The sequence below is a fragment of the Lagenorhynchus albirostris genome, chromosome 15 (assembly GCF_949774975.1).
Source record: "Lagenorhynchus albirostris chromosome 15, mLagAlb1.1, whole genome shotgun sequence".
In the NCBI taxonomy this organism is placed as follows: domain Eukaryota; kingdom Metazoa; phylum Chordata; class Mammalia; order Artiodactyla; family Delphinidae; genus Lagenorhynchus; species Lagenorhynchus albirostris.
The window spans coordinates 52823177-52843862 of NC_083109.1; the positions used below are offsets into that span (position 1 = coordinate 52823177).

At 50.9% G+C, this 20686-nt stretch overlaps 1 protein-coding gene and 1 long non-coding RNA gene across 2 annotated transcripts in view; both read right to left on the reverse strand.

Moving 5' to 3' along the window:
* LOC132506166 (uncharacterized) overlaps positions 1–4475 on the reverse strand; it is a 38624-nt gene extending 34149 nt beyond the window's left edge. The window contains exons 1-2 of the long non-coding RNA XR_009535738.1: positions 4205–4475; positions 2501–2743 (exon numbers count right to left, since the gene is read on the reverse strand). This is a non-coding gene — a long non-coding RNA (uncharacterized LOC132506166). The remainder of the gene's footprint in view (positions 1–2500; positions 2744–4204) is intronic.
* Positions 4476–10162: 5687 nt separating this feature from the next.
* Positions 10163–20686, reverse strand: part of SRL (sarcalumenin) — a 36184-nt gene continuing 25660 nt past the window's right edge. The window contains exons 3-7 of the mRNA XM_060122847.1: positions 20252–20353; positions 19039–19134; positions 16509–16625; positions 15286–15519; positions 10163–13406 (exon numbers count right to left, since the gene is read on the reverse strand). Of these exons, the coding sequence (XP_059978830.1) occupies positions 12595–13406; positions 15286–15519; positions 16509–16625; positions 19039–19134; positions 20252–20353 (1361 nt within the window). The 3' untranslated portion in view covers positions 10163–12594. The remainder of the gene's footprint in view (positions 13407–15285; positions 15520–16508; positions 16626–19038; positions 19135–20251; positions 20354–20686) is intronic.

Here is a 20686-nt window from a genome sequence, read left to right on the forward strand (position 1 = left end):
AGGTCCAAAGTCCGTACAGCCTAAGAAGGCCCTTCTCTGCTAAACACAGATAGACCTTCACGTATAATCTCCTGTCTTTACCCTACTCCTCTCCACCTTCCACTGACCTCATTCCACAGACAAAATACTGCACGACATTCCCCAAAGATGCAGTAGACTTACTCCCATCTGCCAGGAGAATTCCAATTTCAAGTGTCACCTCTTCAGTTAAATCTCCCCTCACGTCCCCTAGGAAGGATGAGTGAGTTTCTCTTCTGTGCTCCAAAAACACCTCTGTACAGCATTTATTACCGTGATTTGTACTGATTTACAGAGACAGAGACCATCCGGGTAGGGATGGGTTTTGACTTCTCACAGCCCTCCTTGCCCTTAGTTAGCATGATAGGAGCAGATGGTCAAAAAAATGTTGACTTATAAAGAATGAACCCCTTTCCTTTATAAACACACAGTGAGCTCCTGGCAGAGCCCAATTAAAATCTAGGTTGTTGATGCCTAGATCAGGCCTCTCCTTCCTAGGTTGCCTCTTCTACCTGTTTTCCATGCCTATCCCATTGGATGCTCCTCACTGACCTGGACTTTGAAGCACTGGGACAGTGACAGACATTGGCAGAAGCAGGGACCCAAGCTGTCATCTTAAGGAGAGCCTTCTGTGCTCCTCCTAGGGAACTGTTTTGATGCCGAGGGGCTTTGAACCAAGCTGTAGGTGGTGACAGAGCAGGTTAGTCATCCCAGCCCATGGCCGTTCTCTGCTCAAGGGCCCCAGCACCTGTCACCTGTCTGTCTTGGGTGATACGGGAAATGGTGCTCTGAGTCAACTCTGGTCCCAGGGAGGGAGGGCTGTCACTGTGGCCAAGGTCTCCCCCACCCCTGGTGGTGAAAGCAGGAGTGATGGCCTCTACCTATCGGATCAAACATAAAGGGACTCAGGGAGCACAGGGAATGGCCTCAGAAAAGCTGCAACCCGTGATAAAGGTCAAGGGACTCAGCTCACCACTCCTTGGGCCCCATCTGGAGAGACAGATGTGTAGGGCTTTCCACCTAAGCAGCTTGTCCTCCACTGCCTGTCCTCATTGGTGTGTCTTCATTTCCCCAAATTCAAGGCTCCCCGAGGAAAACACAAGGCATCCTCCACCACCCATCCCCCAGACTCATTTATTTTATAGCTGAATCTTGTTTCAAGCAAACTTAGCATGTAAAGTAGCGGGATAAACCTTCACTTAACTCTTTTCACCACAAAAAGCTCCTCAGATGCATTCATTCACTGGTGGCTTACTGCATATAAGGATAATCTCTGCCCCCAGCAAAGAAAATAAGTTGCATATCCAAGTTAGGGCACATACAGGAAACAATGCGATAAATCCTCTAGGGGAGGCTCACCAAGGTGAGTTTGGGAATCTGGAGGTGAATGAGTTTGAAGGAAGTGGCATATGAGCTGGGCTTTAGAGAACAGGTTGGATGTGCCATTCAGAAATAGGTAGAACGGCCCTCCAGACGGAGGAGGCATCATCAGCAAAGGACTGGAGGCGGATCCACGGACTATGGATGGAATCAAATGTGAGGCAGATCCACGCAGAAACCCACAAGCGTGGGCTGAAACAGTGCATTCAACATGCCCAAGCCCCAGGGTCGCAGGCTATGGCACCCAGAGAAGGCTCTGGACAGCCAAAGTGCAAGAGGAACGCAAATACTGCAGCAGCAGGGTTTATCCTGGGTGAGGAGTGGGCCAGGATGAGCCTGGGAATTAGACCACAGTTCAAATGCCAGCTCTACCCTTAAGAGCTGTGTGTTCTTGGACACGTTACCTAACCAAAGTCTTGCTTTTGTGCAAGGTCCCTCCCTAATACTTCCTACCGAGTAGATCACGGTGAAATGAAATGAGATCATGGCTAGGAAGCACCTGGCAGCGTCGGGCACACAGCAGGTGCTCAATATAGGTCAGGTTCCTTCTCCACGCTTGAGGTGTTGGGAAGATGAACAGCAAATGAAAGACTCTGGGGGACCCTTGAGGAAGGAAGAGGCCAATAAAAGAGGATTCTGAAGGAAGGGGGTGCTGAAGGAAGAGGAAGCAGGGAGGAAAGAGCCCAGTGCCTCTGAGCTGAGGTTTCTGCTCCATAGCAGGCCATTTTAGGGGTGCTGGTAAAATGCTCCCGGCCACACTGGTCTTTGGTTCATCCCTGAAGAACCCTGTGTTCCAGGAACAGCACAGCGATGCAGTGAGCAGAACGGAGCTTGTGGGTGGAGCGCAGGATTTGAGCAGGGAAGAGAGGCAGCACCTGGGCCCCTGCCCAGATGGTGGGGGGACCAGAAATCAGGAGGTGGGGAAGGCTGGCTGCAGAAAGAGAAATGTTTTTAACTCCAAAGATATCCTCTACTAGGAAAGGCAAAATGTCCAAGGTTTTGGGGTGGGTTTTTTTTCAGATCTATATACCTACTCTTTTAACTTGAATAACCTGGCTTATCACAAAGCGGCAGGAGAGACACCAACAGGCTCGGGACTCACCTCTGCAGACAGCCTCCAGTCCCTCCAGCTGCACCCCAGCCCCAGAGAGAAGAGGCACAGCTAAGGATCTTCAGGGTGATTCTCCATCGAATCCAGCCTCTATGTGCTCCTCTTTCATCTATTCATCCCACCAACATCCACAGAGGGACTACTATACACAAGATAAGATCCTGGAGAGGCAGATGTCAGCTTAGTTGTCCACATCTCCATCCCTCGAGTTGTTTCTCTAGTCAGTTTCTTTATCTGTCAAATGGAGAAAATGGATTTATGGCAAGATGCAATGAGATAATGAACATACCTGGCATAGAGTAAGTGCTCAAGAAATGTAAACTATTGTTATACTGGTAGAAGCAAGATTGCATGTTATGCTGGTTATCTTTCATTTGTTTCCCCCCGCCTCAGCCCTGTACATTCTACATCTTTTTCCACCCTGTGCAGTGGCCTAGAATTGCTCTGTATGGACTAATCAAGACTCCCTTGCCCCTGACTTCCCATTGGGTTTGGTGCATGGGGAGCGAGATTAGAGGGAGGGAGAAATTGAAGACAAGGCTTTTATTCCAACTCCCTTCCTGAGCCCCTTGACCCAAAGTCCCAGCTCTAGGAAAATGACCTTCCACACAGCCTCCAGGCATACAGGTGGTAAGACCCCACTGTGACTAGCCCCAGAATATTTCACTCTCCATAGTTGTTTCCCTACACTCTGCCTCAAATTATGCAATTGAAATATGCCGTCTGTTTCCTACTGGCCCCTGACATACAGGGAGAAGGAGTGTGGGAAAAGGCCTGGGGATCAGGAGACCTGGATTTGAGTCCCATCTCTCCTCCTCACTGGCTCTGTGACCCTAAGCCAGTTTCTCCTTCCCTAGTCCTCAGCTTCCTTATTTGTAAAAAGAATAGCTCTTTTGTCCTACAGTTCCCCGCCACCACTGGGCATTCTGTGAAGTTAAACCCAGGAAAGGGATGCATATAAGGAAGTAGAGCTGCCTTGGGCAGAGGGCAGGTGAGGCAGCTAAGCCACACACCAACGCATTCTTCCCCAGGAATCACCTAACCCCTTTCCAAGGACTTTCCTTTTCCTCTCAGGCCACCAGGGTACCAGATACCCAGATGATCTCCGCTCCAAAGCAACAGCAAAGAAAACTCAGGGAATTAAAAGAAATTCCCTTTACTTTCAGTAAGCCAACCCTGGTTTAGCCACAGAGGTCCCTTCCCAATTTCTAGTGTGCACAGGGGTCCAAGCATAGAAGCCAGTAAACACCTGATGCCTACAGGGCTGCAAAAGAAGGGGCATCTGGGGCAGAGGGACCTAAACCAGCATCCTGTCTGAAGACCCTGGATAGAGATCCCTGTCGCTGGGCATGCATCAAGTAAAGGCTAATGACCACTTGATGAGGTATTACAGAATCTCTGAAGTCCTTTTTAGCTCCTGAAATTAGTGACTCAGGAAAACCCAGGAGCCACAAGAAAGACATTCTAATAATATCACCCCCCATGGCCCCCTAATCTGAAGTTTCATTTGCCCTAAGTGCTTTCCCACCTGCGGTCACCCAGAAATAGAAGAAAGTGAGCAAGGTAAGGCTGGGTTTCTGTCCCAAAGGACAGGAAGAGAGGGCAATGTGGATTCTAGCTTTACAAGCTTCTCTGAATTTCTGGCGGGGGGAGGGAAGTGGAATAACCTCCTAAAATTATCAGTTCCTGTTTTACCTGAGGTTTGACCGCAGGTGAAAACCACAACATAGTAACTGCCAGCACCAATTTGCCTTTGACGTTCTTCACGTCCCCCAAATGCCTCCAGAAATCTGTGGCTTCACCCCATAACTCTGAGCAAGTTCAAGGCCTTTCCCGACCCCAAATGAAAACTTCTGAGCCCCTCCGGGCTTCCAGCGGTCGGACCGCGCAGAGACGGCTGGGTGGACGAGCCTACACCGCAGCCAGGCCCAAGGTCGGCCTCCGCTCAAAAGACAGTAAAGGCCAACAGAGCGAAGCTCCTGCGCCCCGCGGGGAGGAGACCCCGCTGCCCACCCCGGTCCGCCACCGGCGCTGAGTCACCGCCCGCCCCGGCTCAGCCGAGCCCGCGTCCCCAGGAAGCGCCGCCGAGCGCCTGCGCATGCGTGATCCCGGGAGCTTTGTCGGGAGCTCGCAGCCCTGGAGGAGGCGGGGCCCGACCGCGGGCACGAGCGGAGGCGCGTGCGCAGGGCGCGCTCCCGTGACCGAGGCTCAGCCGGAGCGAGGTTCAGCCGGAGCCGGACTTCGTGGCCGGGGGTAGTACTTCCGTAGGGTCGCGGTGAGGAGCCTTTCGGGGATAACAATTTGCGAGTCAAGAGCCGGGCTTGAGGGGGGAGGCCAAGTTCCGGCTCCGGGAAACGGATTCCCCCACCCTCACGACCCTGGTCCAGAAATGCCCTGCTCTGGGCCTCGGTTTCCCCTGGAAGGCGGGGGTGAGGGTCGTGCACCGACGAAGGTTGAGGCCCTGCGGCCGCGGCGTTCACGTCGGACTGGACCGGGCCGCGGTGAGGATTCGGACCACAGCGCCCGAGGCCCCCAAACGCGTTGGTCGCTGGTCGGGGAGACCCGTCCCCGCGCAGGAAGCCGCCCCCGACCCCCTCAGGAGCCCGTCTCGCTGGATGATCTGAGACCAGAGGCCGCGGGCCAGGAGCACCCATGTCCTCGTCTGGCCCGGGTCACACAGACCTGCGTGTCCTCTTGTCTGCTGGCCCTGGTCACCTGGGCTGGAGTGACCGAAACGTCACGAGGTCCAGAGAAGGAACACAGATTTGCTTCTGCCCCGGGGCTGGTAGGGGCCCAGGGCCCAACAGGGGCTCCTAAGTAGGGCCAGAATGTTGGGGTGGGCTCCTTCCCGCCGCCTCCTTACCAGGCTCCAGCTCCTAGTTCCCAGATCCTAGGAGTGGGTCAGCGTCGAGGGAGGACAGAAACCTGGTACCCCCCACCCATCAGGCCATGGATCACTGTCAGAGGAGCATTGCCCGTGGGACACTATCTGAGTAGCTGAAACAGGCTCCTTGGTGCTAAGCTCTCACCTCTCCAGTCAGCCCCAGTGCTGCTGCCTGCAGAGACTTCCCTGCTTCTTTTGGCCTTCTCTGTTCAGAAATGGAGTGGCCTCGAACCCAGGTTCCTTGGGCTTCCATTTAAGTGCTAGTTTTCCCTAATTCACCTCATTTCACCTTGATTCCTCACTGGCCACACAGATGTCTTCCTTTTTGTGGGTTTGGGCCCTTGATGTTCCCCCAGAATTCACCCCCCTGGCCTCTGACCTTCCAAACCCACCCATCCCTCAAAGTGTAGCTAGGGGCTTCCCTGGTGGCGCAGTGGTTGAGAGTCCGCCTGCCGATGCAGGGGACACGGGTTCGTGCCCCGGTCCGGGAAGATCCCACATGCCGCGGAGCGGCTGGGCCCGTGAGCCATGGCCGCTGAGCCTGCCCGTCCGGAACCTGTGTTCCGCAATGGGAGAGGCCACAACAGTGAAAGGCCAGCGTACCAGAAAAAAAAAAAAAAAGTGTAACTAGCGTTCTACTCCCTTCCCAAGCTCCGTAACCCACTGGCTGTCTCAGTATTCTCAGGAGATGAATTCTCAACAAAGGAAATCTATTAAATGCTTAAGTAAATTACACAGTCTATATGTATTGGTCAGACTTTTCAAATAATTACATTTGCAAATGAGAAAAAAATCCTCTGCCAGACCATGTATCCCCATGTATGATTTAGAAATTGTGGTCGCTTCATCCCAGAGGTCTTCCCTGGTCACTTGGGTTCCATGACTGTATCCCTAACTGGATTGTTAGCTCCCCAGGGCAGAGACTATGCCTGAATAAATATGTAAGAATTCCTAGGCTTTTGAAGTTGCGGTGGAAAAAAATCCAGAAGTCTGGAGAAAATGGAAGTAGAACAAATAAAATTTTTTGCACTCTTCACAAAGACAAAATCACTCTTTTTAGCGTGTCAGAAAAAATGTACTATCATAACTTGGCCTATGCTCCAGATTAGCACAAGTCAGTGTGATAGAATATAGTAGAAAGAATTATGGGACGGACAGAAAACTGGCCTTTTAGTTTGGTTTATCATGTTTTAACAGGTGAACTTGGACTTAACTTCTCTGGATATGCAGTTTCCCCATGCTGGATTTGGATTTAAGGATAAAAAATATACCTGCCCCATCTACTTTACAAGATGATCATGGTAGAGATCAAATTGAAATGGAATTAAGGGTTTGGTTTTTTTCTTTTAATATTTTTTTGTTGTTGCTCAGGAAATAATCCTCAATAATCTTTTTAATGAAAATTACTTTTAAATGATAATTTTTTGTTGTTGTTGTTATTAACAAGCTTCAAGGTACTGACCGAACATTAAAAAAATCAGACAATGCTCAGTTTTTGCCAGTTTGTAAAGAGGAGGGAAAGGGATCAGAAAGAACAGTGTCACCAAATGTGACCCTGGGCAAGTAACCTAACATGACCTGTAGGGTAAGTCAGACTTCAGATAGAATTCTGGCCCTCCCAAATACACAGGCCATCATCCCAACCGCTCTGACCATCAGTCTCCTCATTAGTAAAGTATGATTAATAATAGTAATAACATTTACTGAATGCTTTCTGTGGGCTCTGTACTATTTCAAGCATGTTGCATTATTAAGTCATTTAATCCCCTCAACAGCCCCATGAGAGAGGGACTATTAATATCTCCATTTTGTGGGTGAGGAAACTGAAGCACAGAGAAGTTAAGTCATTTGCCTAGGGCTGCCCAGCTACTAAGTGGTGGAGGCCAAGACAAATCCCAAGCACTCTGACTCCAGAGCCTGTGCTCGTGTCTGTGCTGGACGGCTCCTTCCCTGTGGGGTTATTTTGAGGATTAAATGAAATAAGGCAGGGAGTTCCCTGGCAGTCCAGTGGTTAGAACTTGGCACTGTCACTGCCGTGGCCTGGGTTGGGGAACTAAGATCCCGCAAGCCGAAGAGCTGGCCAAAAAAAAAAAAAAGGAAACAAATGAAGTACATACAGCACTCAGTGTGGCCTGGCACACAGCTGTTAGAATTACTGCATTATCTTAAGGTATAAGAGTGGTAATGTCTATAGGTCTATAGACCAGTTCCTGGCGCAAAGGAGTGCTCTAGAAGTTGTTTCCCTTCCCCACTGACTTTATGGGAAAACAGAGAACAGTTTCCAAAGTGCAAGCACACACAGAATATGCTCATTTATGCATGTCATTTTTGTATGCTTTGGATAAGAGGTTGGCGCAGGGGATACCTCAGAACCTGTTGAATCCACCTTCGCTGCATTGCTCTACTCTCATTTTTTTGTCTTTCTTATGGTTCTTTTTTATTGCCTTTATGGTCTTCTAAGGAAAAATTCAAGTTTCCCTGGATTGGGAAAAGATTGAGCCGAATGTCACAGAAAGTGGAATTGGCTTGTAATGTTGTCTGAAGGCTCAGACTTTGGGGGACACATGAAAAGCCCAGGGACCATTGGGATGTCCTCCTCGGGTGAAATCTTCCTGGGTCTCCACCCTGGGCTGGGCACCCCCTACACACATCTGCCTGCACACATGCTCCCATGATCTGAAATCCACACACTGTTCATACAGTTACTTCACAGCCATGCCCACCTCCCCACCTCAGACGTCCCCATTGCCCATGGACCTTCTCTACACAACACACAATGCACACGCTCTCGACATCTGCATCTGCTGCCCGACACACACCCACACACAGACTTTACACGCATGCGTTTGCATGCTCCTTACAGATCCCCCTGTAACCCCCAGATCTTCAGGGGACACATACACATAGCTGTAGACTCTCCATCCACGACATCCCTCATATCATCAGGCTATGTTTAGAATGGTCTTTGATTTTGCTTTCTGCATTTTGCCCTTCTGTTTCTCTATCATCCTAATGACAGACTTAACATAAATGTAGTAGGATGAGGCTTGTGAAACAGCACAATTTTGAACATGTCAGCAGGGTCTGTTGTGTTTTATTTATCTTCAGAACAGACCTCACCTACCTTGCCTTTTCCTGGGAAAAGCTCCATGTTCTTCCATTCGTGGGAAAACGATGGTTGCAGTTACGGGCAGGGCCGGTGACTTTGTGGGGTGGGTGGCAGCAGCAGCCTTAGTTACAGCAGCTTGCTCAGCTGATCAGTCTGTGGAATGTGGGCCCCCTAATCGGAAGGAGGCCAAGGGGAGGAGGGCATTGCCTTAAGATCAGCCCCCACCTCAGGAGAAGCCAGAGCAGACGGCCTCGCGCTGAATTCGCTGAGTTCACATCCTCTCCGGTGTGAGCCCATCAGTGCTGGCGTGGGTTAGCTCTCACACTCCCCTTTTGCTTATCCCCAACCTCCCACCAACACCCCAGGGCCCGGTTCTTTTCCTTTTGGGAACATGCTCACGCCAGGACAGTAAGGTGTGGCGGGAAGGGCACAGCCCGGGGAGGCAAGGACCGGCTTGGGTTTCCGTAAAGGCAGGTACCAGCAGGAGTGTGACACGCTGTGGGGGAGGCACCATCCTTAGGTTCAGGCCTGACCTCTAGCATCTCCACCTGAGCCTCAGGTGCCAGGTGGGCAGCCACGTGGTTGAGGGCATGGACCAAATGCTGTGACCGCCTGGGCCAGCTCTGTGGGACAGAAGCTTCAATAACTCCTATTAATGGGCTACTGCTACAGAGGGCAGGGAAAATGACAAATTCAAGGTGATGAGGAGAGAGTATTACTTCAAGTTTCCAATTGTACAACAGCCTTAGTTTCAGAGCCGGCTGAAGGAACGAGTCACCTTTGACACCAGGAGGCTAGAAGCAGGAGGGAGGTTCCAGAAAATGCTGGGAGGGCGTCCCAATCAAGGGTGGGCAACTTATACATTTTCAGTCTATCCCCAAGAAACTTAGAAATTAGTATACAGGGGACTTCCCTGGTGGCTCAGTGGTTAAGAATCCGCCTGCCAACGCAGGTGACATGGGTTTGAGCCCTGGTCTGGGAAGATCCCACATGCCGCGGAGCAACTAAGCCCACGCAACGCAACTACTGAACCTGGCATGCTCTAGGGCCCACGTGCCGCAACTACTGAAGCCTGTGTGCTAGAGCCCACGCTCCGCTACAAGAGAAGCCACCGCAATAAGAAGCCCGCGCACCGCAACGAAGAGTAGCCCCCACTCGCCACAACTAGAGAAAGCGCACGTGCAGTAATGAAGACCCAATGTAGTCAAAACTTAAATTAAATTTTTTAAAAAAACGAAATTAGTACAAGGGGTGAGAGGCGACGGGAGGAACGAATAGGTGGAGCACAGAGGATTTCTAGGGCAGTGAAACTACTCCATATGATGCTACACAGATGGACACATATTGTACATTTGTCCAAACCCATAGAAGGTACAACACCAAGAGGGACCCTAATGTCAACTCTGGACTCGGGGTCACTATGACGTGTCAATGTAGGTTCGTCAGTTGTAACAAATGTACCCTCTGGTGGGGCGTTGATATTGGGGGAGGCTGTGTGGGGAGGGGGTATGTAGGAAATCTCTGCCTTCCTCTCAATTTTGCCGTGAATCTAAAACTGCTCTTTAAAAAACTTAAAGTCAATAAAAATCAGTACACTCCACTAGATAAAAGGAATAAAAAGAGATTACACTGGTTGGAGGCAACGAGAAAGCACGAGGCATTAAAGAGAGATTGGAACTTTATTATTGAGACTTTCTCCCTGATGAACTCAGAACGGAAAGAGCACTGGAAAGGTTCTGCTTCGGAGAGAAACAGCAACTGTTCAGGCACAAACGTTCATAGATACTCCTCCTGGGGGAATCTCTGGATTCCGAATCCCCCCCCAGTTCCCCACTACCCCCCACCCTCACCCAAAGAGTCAGAATTCTGCTCGACATCCACCTCCACAGAGCAGGGCACAAAACAGCACTTAAAGCCCCAGCTGGTTGACAAGCCTGCGGGAAGTCAGAAAGAAGGGAAGTCAAGGGGTGAACAGAGGAACAGAAGGAGTAAGAAAAGTTAGCTGGATGGAGAAAAGAAAAGGGGGGAAAGATCGCTGATGATGTCGCCCTCCCCCCCAGAAAATATAAATATTGTATGAATGTGTTCGTCTCATTTCAGCTGCTTCCCCCAAAGCAGTGGTGACCGCAGCAGCTATGACAATGCCCAGTTCTCCACTTTTTCTTCCCCTTCTTCACTGGGAAAAACATATGCCAAGAGTAGCCGAGGGCAGGAAGGGGCATTAAGGAGCAAAGTGGGAGGGCAGCCCCTTGAGAGTGCAAAGGATGGGAGATGAAGCCAGGGCTGTTTGTTAATGAGAAGGAAGCAGCTCCCCAGGTGCTGGTCACCAGGCTCCTTGGATGCCCCTGGCAGACTTTGCTTCTCTGGTTGCCTCTGTCCTTAGAGACAACATCCTGATGGCGGTGGGGCCTCTGGTCTTCTTGTGGGAGGTCCCGGGTCCTCCAAAAAGCCAAAAGAGGCAGCCTCTGATGCAGCACTCGCTGGAGTGCTAATCATTCTGAGAAACAGGAATTCCGGGATTGCAGTTCTCCATGTGGGCCTAATCTGATCACCAATTTGCCAATTTGCCTCCACTGCCTAATCCTCAGGGCGCCTCTCCCTCTGCTTCGTCTTCACTGTCCTTCTGGTCCTGGTGACCCCCTGGTGCTGGTGGGTCCTCCTGGTGAAGACAGGTCACTCCCAGGAGGGGCCGGCTCAGTTGTCACTCGGCAGGAGGAGGCCCTCGGGGCAGCCGGGCCGGGCCGGGTCTCCTGGACTTAGACTCTTCACCCACCCACTTCCCATCAAGAGGCTTGTCCCCTCCAGGCTCTTCCTTCCGTCCCCCATCCCCATTGCCCTCCGTCAGGCAGGCATGACTCTCATAGCTAGCTCCTCCTCTGTGCCCTCAGGCATCTGTTATCTCCCTAATCTCTCTTGGACAACGTAATACACACACATTCACACTCATTGGTATTTGAAGGCCAGGCTCCCCTACCATGTGCGCTCGGTGGGTATCGGCATCAAGTTCAGGTGGGAAACTGAAGGTCAGGCCTAGGTTGCCACCAGCACCAAGCGGCTGGTGCTGGTTCTGACTCCTGGGAAATTGCTCCGAGTTTTGAGTGTCAGCGCATCAGGGAATGGAGAAGAAGGGAAAGGAAAAGCCATGTGATGAAAACCAGGAAGGAACGAATCTTCTGCCAAGTGTCTCCACGGAGAAGCTGTGGCAACAGCAAGAAGCTCTCCACTGTCCCCTCTGAAACCCAAAGCCTCTGGGGTCTGAGTTTTCCAAGACATGCAATAGACACAGACACACTGCAAACCAATTAACCCTCTGAGCCCTGCCGGGACTTTCACTGAAGTCACTTCCAACAAGTAAATTACCTGAATGCATGGAACAGTCACCCTCCTCTTGGGGCCAAGGAGGGGACTGAGCTTCCTGGCTGGCTTAGAAAACAATGCCAGAGAAATGGCCTGGGGGAGGCAGATCCTTCTAGCCGGGAACTCTTGTTCTCTCTTAGCATTCTGGTATCCTGAATCGTTCCACACCCCTTGGGGAGAGGGGAGAGGCCTGGGGGTAGGCTCAACACCCAGGTTGATTCAGACCCTGAGAGACTGTCTCCTGTTGAAGCCAACCCAAGCTCAAGAGGCAGCCGAGGGCTGGGGACAAACAGAAGACTGTGTGGAAGGCAGCCACGTGGACAGAGCAGACAGCCCTACGGAACTCAAATCTCCTCTAGTTTCCCAGCTTACCAGGGGGAAAAAGGAATTTCAGCTGCTTTTAGCTCATGTGATGCTTGTTAATCCAGTTTACACTAGAATTTAGCTGCTCTCTGTCCCTCCAAGAGGGGATCCAGGAAAAGCAGGTGTGGCCTGACATGCCTCAGTCAGGCCCCTAATTGAAGCAACAAGACAAGCATGCCACAATTCACAGTTTCCACTCTCCCACCTCGACCCACCCCTTACCCCACCAACTGGCCTCAATTAACTCCCAAATCTCCAACGTGTAACGGTTCCTGCCAGTGTGGCTCAAAGGGTTAATAAACCAGGACTTCTCAGACAGTTAGGACACAAGCTCATTCACCAACAGGAGCCCGAGAATGGTGACACAGCAACCTAGGGTTTCCTATAGCGATTCTTTGGGGTTTCACCACACCCTGTTTTGTCACAGTTAAGAGCACCTGGATTCTTCCCCAGCCCAAGGCTTCCCAGGAGGCTGGGGAGCTCCTGGGTGATGGCCCGCTCAATCTTATCCAGAAAGCAACCTCCCATGTAGGAACACTGCTGGGACAGGAGCTTGAAACTGGAGATAGGGTTGATGCCAAAGAAGTCCTTATAGGCCTCGCGGTTGGGAAGGTCAAATTTGCTGACGTTGGTCTTTGCCAGGATGGTCTTGAAGATGTAGAATTTATCAGGGTCTTCCACGATGTCCTTAAAGACCAGTTCCCCATCACTGAAGAAGGTCATTTTGTCCTTGTACGTCTGCAGGTAGCGGTCGACCAGGAGGGCGTGAATGCGGACCCGGATGGCATGCTGGCGGATGAAGGCAATCTTGTTCTCCAGCCTGTTCTCAATCACCTGATTCAGGTCTTCCAGGAGGGAGATCTCTTCCCTGAGAAACAGGTCCCAGTGGGTGTCGGGCTTGTAGTCATATGGCCAGAAGGAGCTGACGTACACCCTTGGGGGCTCAGTGACGTTGATGAGCGGGGCCAGGCTCCAGAAGAGGGCCCCATAGACCCTCATGAGCATCTGCATGGCCAGGTTGTCGGCTTTGTTCAGGATGATCCTTATTTGGGACTCACGCCCCTTCAGCTGGCGGAAGAGCATCTCCAGCTCCAGACCCACGTCCAGCTTGGTTGGGTCAAAGACGACAAAGATGAGGTCCGCTCTGTCGATGAACCACTGGCACACGTCGTTGAACGGGTAACCTTGGGGAGAGGAAGCGAGAAGTCAGGCTGGGCAGGCGCCACCTCAAGCCCCTCGCCCCTCTTTCCAGAACCAGACCACTCCGTGGCTCAAAGGGAGTAACGGCATCAGGGAGTTTCTGGGTTTCTAAAGACTTTTAAAGAATTAATTACATATCTCCTGTCCCTTGTCAACCCTCAATCAAGAATGGCCTGGTGGGGGGACTTTCCTGGTGACGCAGTGGTTAAGAATCTGCCTGCCAATGCAGAGGACACAGGTTTGAGCCCTGGTCTAGGAAGATCCCACATGCCACAGAGCAACAATGCCTGTGCACCACAACTACTGAGCCTGCGCTCTAGAGCCCGTGAGCCACAACTACTGAGCCCACGTGCCACAACTACTGAAGCCCATGCGCCTAGAGCCTGTGCTCCACAACAAAAAGGAGCCACCTCAATGAGAAGCCAGTGCACCACAAGGAAGAGTAGCCCCCGCTCACTGCAATTGGAGAAAGCCTGCTGGCAGCAATGAAGACCCAACGCAGCCAAAAATAAATAAATAAATTTACTTTTATTAAAAAAAAGGATGGCCTGGGGAATTCCCTGGCAGTCCAGTGGTTAGTACTCCGTGCTTTCACTGCTGAGGCTGAGGGTTCAATCCCTGGATGGGGAAATAAGATCCCACAAGCCGCATGGCAAGGCAGGGGAAAAAAAAAAGAACGGCCTGATCCTTGTTTTAATCCACAATGGAATCCAAGACTCCAGGAAAGCAAAACACTTTTTCCAAATGGAGATTTTCCCACTGTCTGCAAAGATCTGGGCAGTGGCAAAGATGCTGAAGGAAAAATGTCAGGGAATTAGAAGGAATAAAAGAGAAGGTGCCTTACTTAGGGGAAAGAAACATGGACGTGCCATCAAGACCTGGACTAGAACTTGGGCCCTGCCACTGGCCAGCTGAATATTAAATGCTTCTAAGCCTTAGCATTTTAGCTGCAAAATGACAAGAAGAACAATAACACCTAAGATGATATAAAGATTACGATGTTGCTATAAATTTAGCAAAGCACCAAACTAAAACTGCCAGCCTGTCACACAGCCAGCTCAATACATCCTTTAATTTACTTCCACAATGAGAGGACTAGGAATACCTGTCTTGAAATGTTTCTACAATGATCAATCAGTAATGCATAAAATTATCCTATGCATTATAGGAGTGCAATAAAGATTAATTTATTATTATAATTATTAGTGATAATATTATTACTAGCCATAAAACAGGGTTCTGGTTATAACCAAAATGAGAGTTATAACCATAAACTGAGATCCACCATCTGGTCATATATTCCTACAAATGCCCCGTTATGACTCATCTCTGCAGATGGCCCTGCATCATAGTGACACTAAGTGGCACTCCCCTGCCACCTGAAGGCAAGCAGAGCTTTGGAAAGTCTGAGACAGGCTTCTACTGAAGCAGGCCTGGTAAAGCAGGTACTGGGACTAGGAAGAGTTGAAAGTCAGGTTTAACTCAGATCCAAGTTAGCCAGAGGTCAAGTACATGTGGACTGGGATCCAACGAGTCCAGGCTCTCGATCACCCGGACACCATGGGCCTCCCAAAGACAGCTCAGCCCCAGCACAGACCTCAAGGAGCTCCTGACAGAGAAGACCAGGCTTCCCCTTGGGAAAATGCTGATGGCCTCCAAACCTGATCAGTCCTTGGGAAGGGAAAAGGATGAGGTACCCCACACCTAAGAGGCACCACAGTGACAACAAGGGGCTGGAAGCAAAGAATGCATCCCCTGGTCTTGGACAACACTAGCCTCTCCCACGTCTGCCTACCATCCACTGTCTAAAATATTAACAGTTTTCTAAGCGCTCATGCTGTTCAGAAATGATTGTTAAATTACCTCTTTCTTGTTGCTTGCGGTTCTCGATGATGCCTGGCGTATCCACAAATGTGACCCGCTCCAGAAGTTTGTGGGGAACCTCAATGCCGATCAGCTTCTCCAGGAAATTCTGGCCAAACTTCTCAAGGGGCGAGAATGACCGGGCACTGTCAGCAGCCATGACGATACCCTCGATGGTCTTCAACTTGGGCCCGTGCATGAGGACCGTGAACTCGGAGGTGGTGGGCTCGGCGCCTGCACACACAGGCATGGGGTTAAAGGGAACACAATCATCTCTGGGGAAGCAATCCACCACCAAGGACATGGACAAGCAAGACGTTTCACGGAGGGCTTGCCACAGGCGTTGGATACTATGTTTGCTAACCTAGTGGCTTCTTTTATTTTAATTGTGATAAAATATACATAACATAAAATGTACCATTTTAACCATTTTTAAGTATACAGTTCAGTGGGATTAAGAACATTCACATTGTTGTGCAACCATCACCACCGTCCATCTCCAGAATATTTTCATCTTGACAAACTGAAACTCTGTCCCCATCAAACACTAACTCCCATTCCCCCACCCCCCGCCCCTAGAATCTCTCCTGCACTTTCTGTCTCTATGAATTTGACTACTCTGGGACCTCATATAAGTGAACTCATACAATATTTGTCCTTTTGTGTCTAGCTTATTTCACTTAGCATAATGTCTTCAAGGTTTATCCATGCTGTGGCATGTATTAGAAATTCATTCCTTTTCAAGGCTGAATAATATTCCACTGCATGGATGGAACACGTTTTTTTATCCACCATCCATTGATGGACGTTTGGGTTGTTTATAGCTCTTGGCCTTGTGAATAATGCTCTGTGAACATGGGCGTAACTGCTGGTGTCTTGCATGTAATCTTCATTATTATATTGAAGACACGTATGAATATTTTAATTTTTCTTTTTTCTTTTTTTAATCTGTCATATTTTATTTTTTTAATTGAAGTATAATTGACTTACAATATTATGTTAGATTCAGGTATATGACAGAGTGATTCAATAGTTTCATACATTACGAAATTATCTCCACAATAAGTCTAGTTACCATCAGTCACCACACAAAGTTATTACACTGTTGTTGCCTATATTCCCTGTGCTGTACATTACGTCCCCTGAATGTTTTCATTCTTCAAAATGCTTTTTACATATGACACTAAAATACCAACAATCACACAAGAAAGTCTCACTGTTACCTGTATAGAGCTGGTAGCGAGTGTTTTCCAGCCCAAGGAGATAGTTTATCATGGTGGATTTGCCAACACTCCACGGTCCCAGGAACAGCACCATTGGCTTGGATGTGATTTCCCCATCTGTGGGCAGCAGGGATGAGACATGGAGGTGAACTCACAAAGCTCCTTACTGAGGAGGGACAGGGTTCTTCACTCTGCGTCCCAGACAGTCCATCTTGAGTTGTGGGATTCTACCCTGGACCAGAGAGCGTGTCACCATCAGGGGCACATCTCATGCTATGTTAGTGCAATGACCCAGTTGGAGGACATGGGAAGACAGCATTTGGGCCATGCACAGATCCGCAGCACACCGGCCCCAGAGTGGAAGGGATCAATTGAAGTCAACTCCTCCTGGTTCAGATCTGGGGGCGAACGGTTCATAAAAGGGGCAGGAGAGAGCAGCCATGCAGGGAGAGGCTGAAATGCCGCTATCTGGATTGGTAACCAAACAAAGGACACAGAAAAGGCCTATACACCCTTGGATGGTCTGGACTCGGGCGCTGCCTGTCCCCTGCCTGCCTCCCCTTAACTGCACCTCTCGACACCCCTCCTCAGGCTCAGCCCAAGCCAGGCTCCAGGGCCGGTCTCAAATATTAGTCTCCAAAGTCCACAGCACATTTGCCCGTCTCCGAGACCAAGCGCTGACTCGGCAATTCTCGGGTCTTGTCCCATGTTGGGGAGAACACCCTGCCTGGGCTTCCCCAGTTGGGGTCCCTGAGCAGGAAAAGCAGAATTCTCCAGGGCTCAGGGAAGGGGCAGTGAGAGGCTTCTTCCTGCTGACTTACAGCCCCTCCTTGAGCCCTGAGACCAAGATGGTGTCTTGTGAGGGGAGAGCACATATTTATTACCTGAAATTGGTACCAGGCCATGCCCCTTCCTCACTGCTGGTAAAGACACTCAGTGAGTCCTTCGCACTGCTGGGTGTCAACCCCTGGCTCGGGGACAGGAAGGGACTGGCGGGCTGGGGGTTGGGGGTGGCAGGAGTCCCCAGTTACAGACATAGAGTTCCTACAAGAAGCCTTTTTCCCCAGGCCCAGGCCACGCCAAGGGGGACTGGGCCTTCCAGCTCTCCCCCGAGACCACTCCAGCAGGCTTTGCTGGCTGCTGTTCCCGCTCTCTGCAGCAGGGGGCGGCACTGGCACACGCAGGAGGCTGCAAGTGAGGGACCCAGCAGGGAGGTCACACAGGAGGCTGCCCAGGGGCACAGAGGAGCCCTGGCACTGGCGAGAGACGAAGGGAGAGGAGGGAGCCTGGAAAGTGAGATCAAGACACTGGGATGCTCTCCCTACAGAGAAACCATCCCCCTGGGCCGCCTGTCGAAGAAGATTGCAAGGGAATTGTGAAAAAGGAAGGAGAAAGTTACCACTCCTAATTCCAGCTGTGTGGTCTGAGTAGCCCAGCATCTCTCAGGGCCTCCGGTCCACCTTCTGTAAAGCAGGAATAATGTAGGCCCTACAACACCGCATCCGCTGTAGAGCCATTGGGAACATCACGGAGATGATACAGAAACAGCCAACTAACACAGGAAGAGACGTGCAAACCACTAGCCATTAAATGGCAATTAGATGCCATTGTTAACAGGTTTCCAAGACAAGCGACACTTAAAAATGGCCTTGCTGTGGGGCAACAAGAACACTATCCTGTTGTTGTGGGTACACAGAGGACAACCTAAGGCAACTGAGCAACAACTATCAAAATACTGAATTCCAGCATTTCTTTAAAAAATGTATCCCTCAAATATACTTCCATGAAATACATAACACTTATAGCAGTGTTTGTAACGCTTTAAAAACAGAACATGGCAAACACCCCGTGTTCCATAAGCAGGGTATGTTATTTAGGGTGGTGGGTTCACAAGGACCAGAAAGAGCAGCTCTGTGGTGTCATCCCATCTTTGTAAAACAAACGAAAGGACACCCTTGGATATGCTCATGTAAGCAGAGCGCTATCTGGAAGTATTCATGAGAAACCATAGCAGCAGCTGTCTCTGGAAGTGGAATTAGAGAGGCTGGAAATCAAGAAAGAGATTTTTATTTTTCAATCTATACTATTTTGCACAGAACTTTTTTGGCAACAAGTATATCTTATATTTATGATTTTGAAAATCAATTTCTGAAAGAATCCAGACCCAAGGGAAGTTGAGTTGAGAAGCCATTAGGAGGAGGGAAGGATTCTAGGCCAATCAGGGGACTGAAGACACCACCTGTATGTGAATGGGGAGCCCTTCATGGCTCTTGAGCACAGGAGGGATGGAAGTTGGCATCTCCATCCTTGGAAACCAAAACTGCCTGCATGAATGCTCACAGATGAAACACTTGCTCTCCCATAAAGCCCTGTGCAAATTAAGGGGCACACCTGCTGGGAAAGGATGGTTCGTGCCACTGAGGTCTCTGCCCCTCCCTGATAACTCAGGAGAACTCCCCTTGAGGGCTCAGGGAAGTGTGGACAGTCAGAGGTATAGGCCCGACCTCCGACCTCCGGACACTAGAGGTACCTGTGATCTCGTGCTGCCGAAGCTCATTGTATTTGTAAGACTGCTCCAGGGGCTTGATGGATGAGTGGTAGATCTTTCGAAGCCGCTGCAGCACCACTGGGGGCAGAGAAGGGCAAGGGTCAGGCAGGGGCCTCACGCGGCTTTACCGCTGTGGATCCGTCTCACTCCCCAGGGCGGCTCTGGCCCCGCCTGGTGGGGAGCAGGGGCCGTGCAGAACATCAGTGTTCCTGGGGGGAGCTGGTGCACATTCCAACCCTCAGAAATCTTTAAACCGAAAGGCATCCCCCCAACCCCTGAAAGTCTCCAGAGCTTTTTTTTAACCTAACCCTCTTCTCCTTCCCCTCAACAGTGTGTCCAGAAGCACCACTTCAGCCTGCAGCTACCTGAAGGCCCTTTCTGTGGCAGATGGGAACCCCATCTCCTTCTCTCTGCCCCCGCAAACTGTACTCATGCTTGCCTTAGGTTAAGAGGGCAAGGAGGCATGGCCGCCCCAGCCCTGCACCCTTCACCGCATCCTCGGTGCCCCTGGGAGGATTCAAACATCCCAAGTATCTTCTTGAGAAGAGTGTGGCTCCAGGGAGAAGGGGCTCGTGGCGTGAGGCACAGGGAGGGAAGAACATGGGGCCACCGAGGGTCAGTCTTTCCAGCCCCTGCCCGTGAGCTGCCCGTCTCCAGCTGTGCGCCAGAGCAAAGCCCTGCCCTGCTCTGAGCTTTCACCAGCTCATCGATTAAGAGGAGACAGTAAGCCCTGCTGAAAGCCTTGGGTTATTACAAGAATGAAATGAAATACTGGACACCAAAGCGCTTTATCAACTGAAAAAATCAAAGCCAAAGTGATGAACAACACTCCCTGGCCATGACTTGGAGGCTGCACCGTCCGCAGGCAGCAGCACTGGGATTTGCCTTCCACCCTTTCGCTGGTCCCTCTGCTTGGATCGTCTTTCCTCCTCCCCACCAACCCAGAGCCCCCCAGCTTTGGATGCTGCGCACGGAGCCTTCTCCATGAAGCCCCCCATCTCCAGGGCACTCCTCCTCCCTGGGGCACCTGCTGGCCTCAGAGCTGCAGCCATGCCCCGCCAGGCGCTCCGTGGCCGCTGGCCACAGGGCTCTCCCAGCCCAGCCCAGGTCCTCACCAACACACCACACAGCCCACCCCCCCGCCCCACCCCTACCACCCCAGCCCCCCCACCTCCCAGCTCCTGCCCCTGGTTACCAGAGTAATCATCAGTTGGCTTGTCCTCATTCAGCATCAGAGTTTTCTCAATGTGGGAGCGGTCCCTCAGCGGGGTTTCCTCACTCACATCTTCCGCCTCTTCTGGGGAGAGAAGCAGAGAGCAGGGTTAGGGCAGAACTAGGAGCCAGTGGCTCTAGGTTCCCTCCAGTCAGGCAAGGGCGGGGCTGTGAGCAAGTGCTGACCAAGGCTTGCCAGCTTCAACTGCAAGGAGCCCTGTTTCTAGGAGGGAGTTTTAAAATTCAAACTCAACTTGTTAAGCTCCTCGATCCATTTTAGGTATTCAACAACTGTTGATTGAGCACCTACTACATACACCAAGCACGGAGCACGGCGTTGTGAATGCCGTGGTGCCCAAAACCGACCCAGCTCTGCCCTTGTGGAGTTTTCTACAGTCTGGCGGGGAGAGGGGGTGAA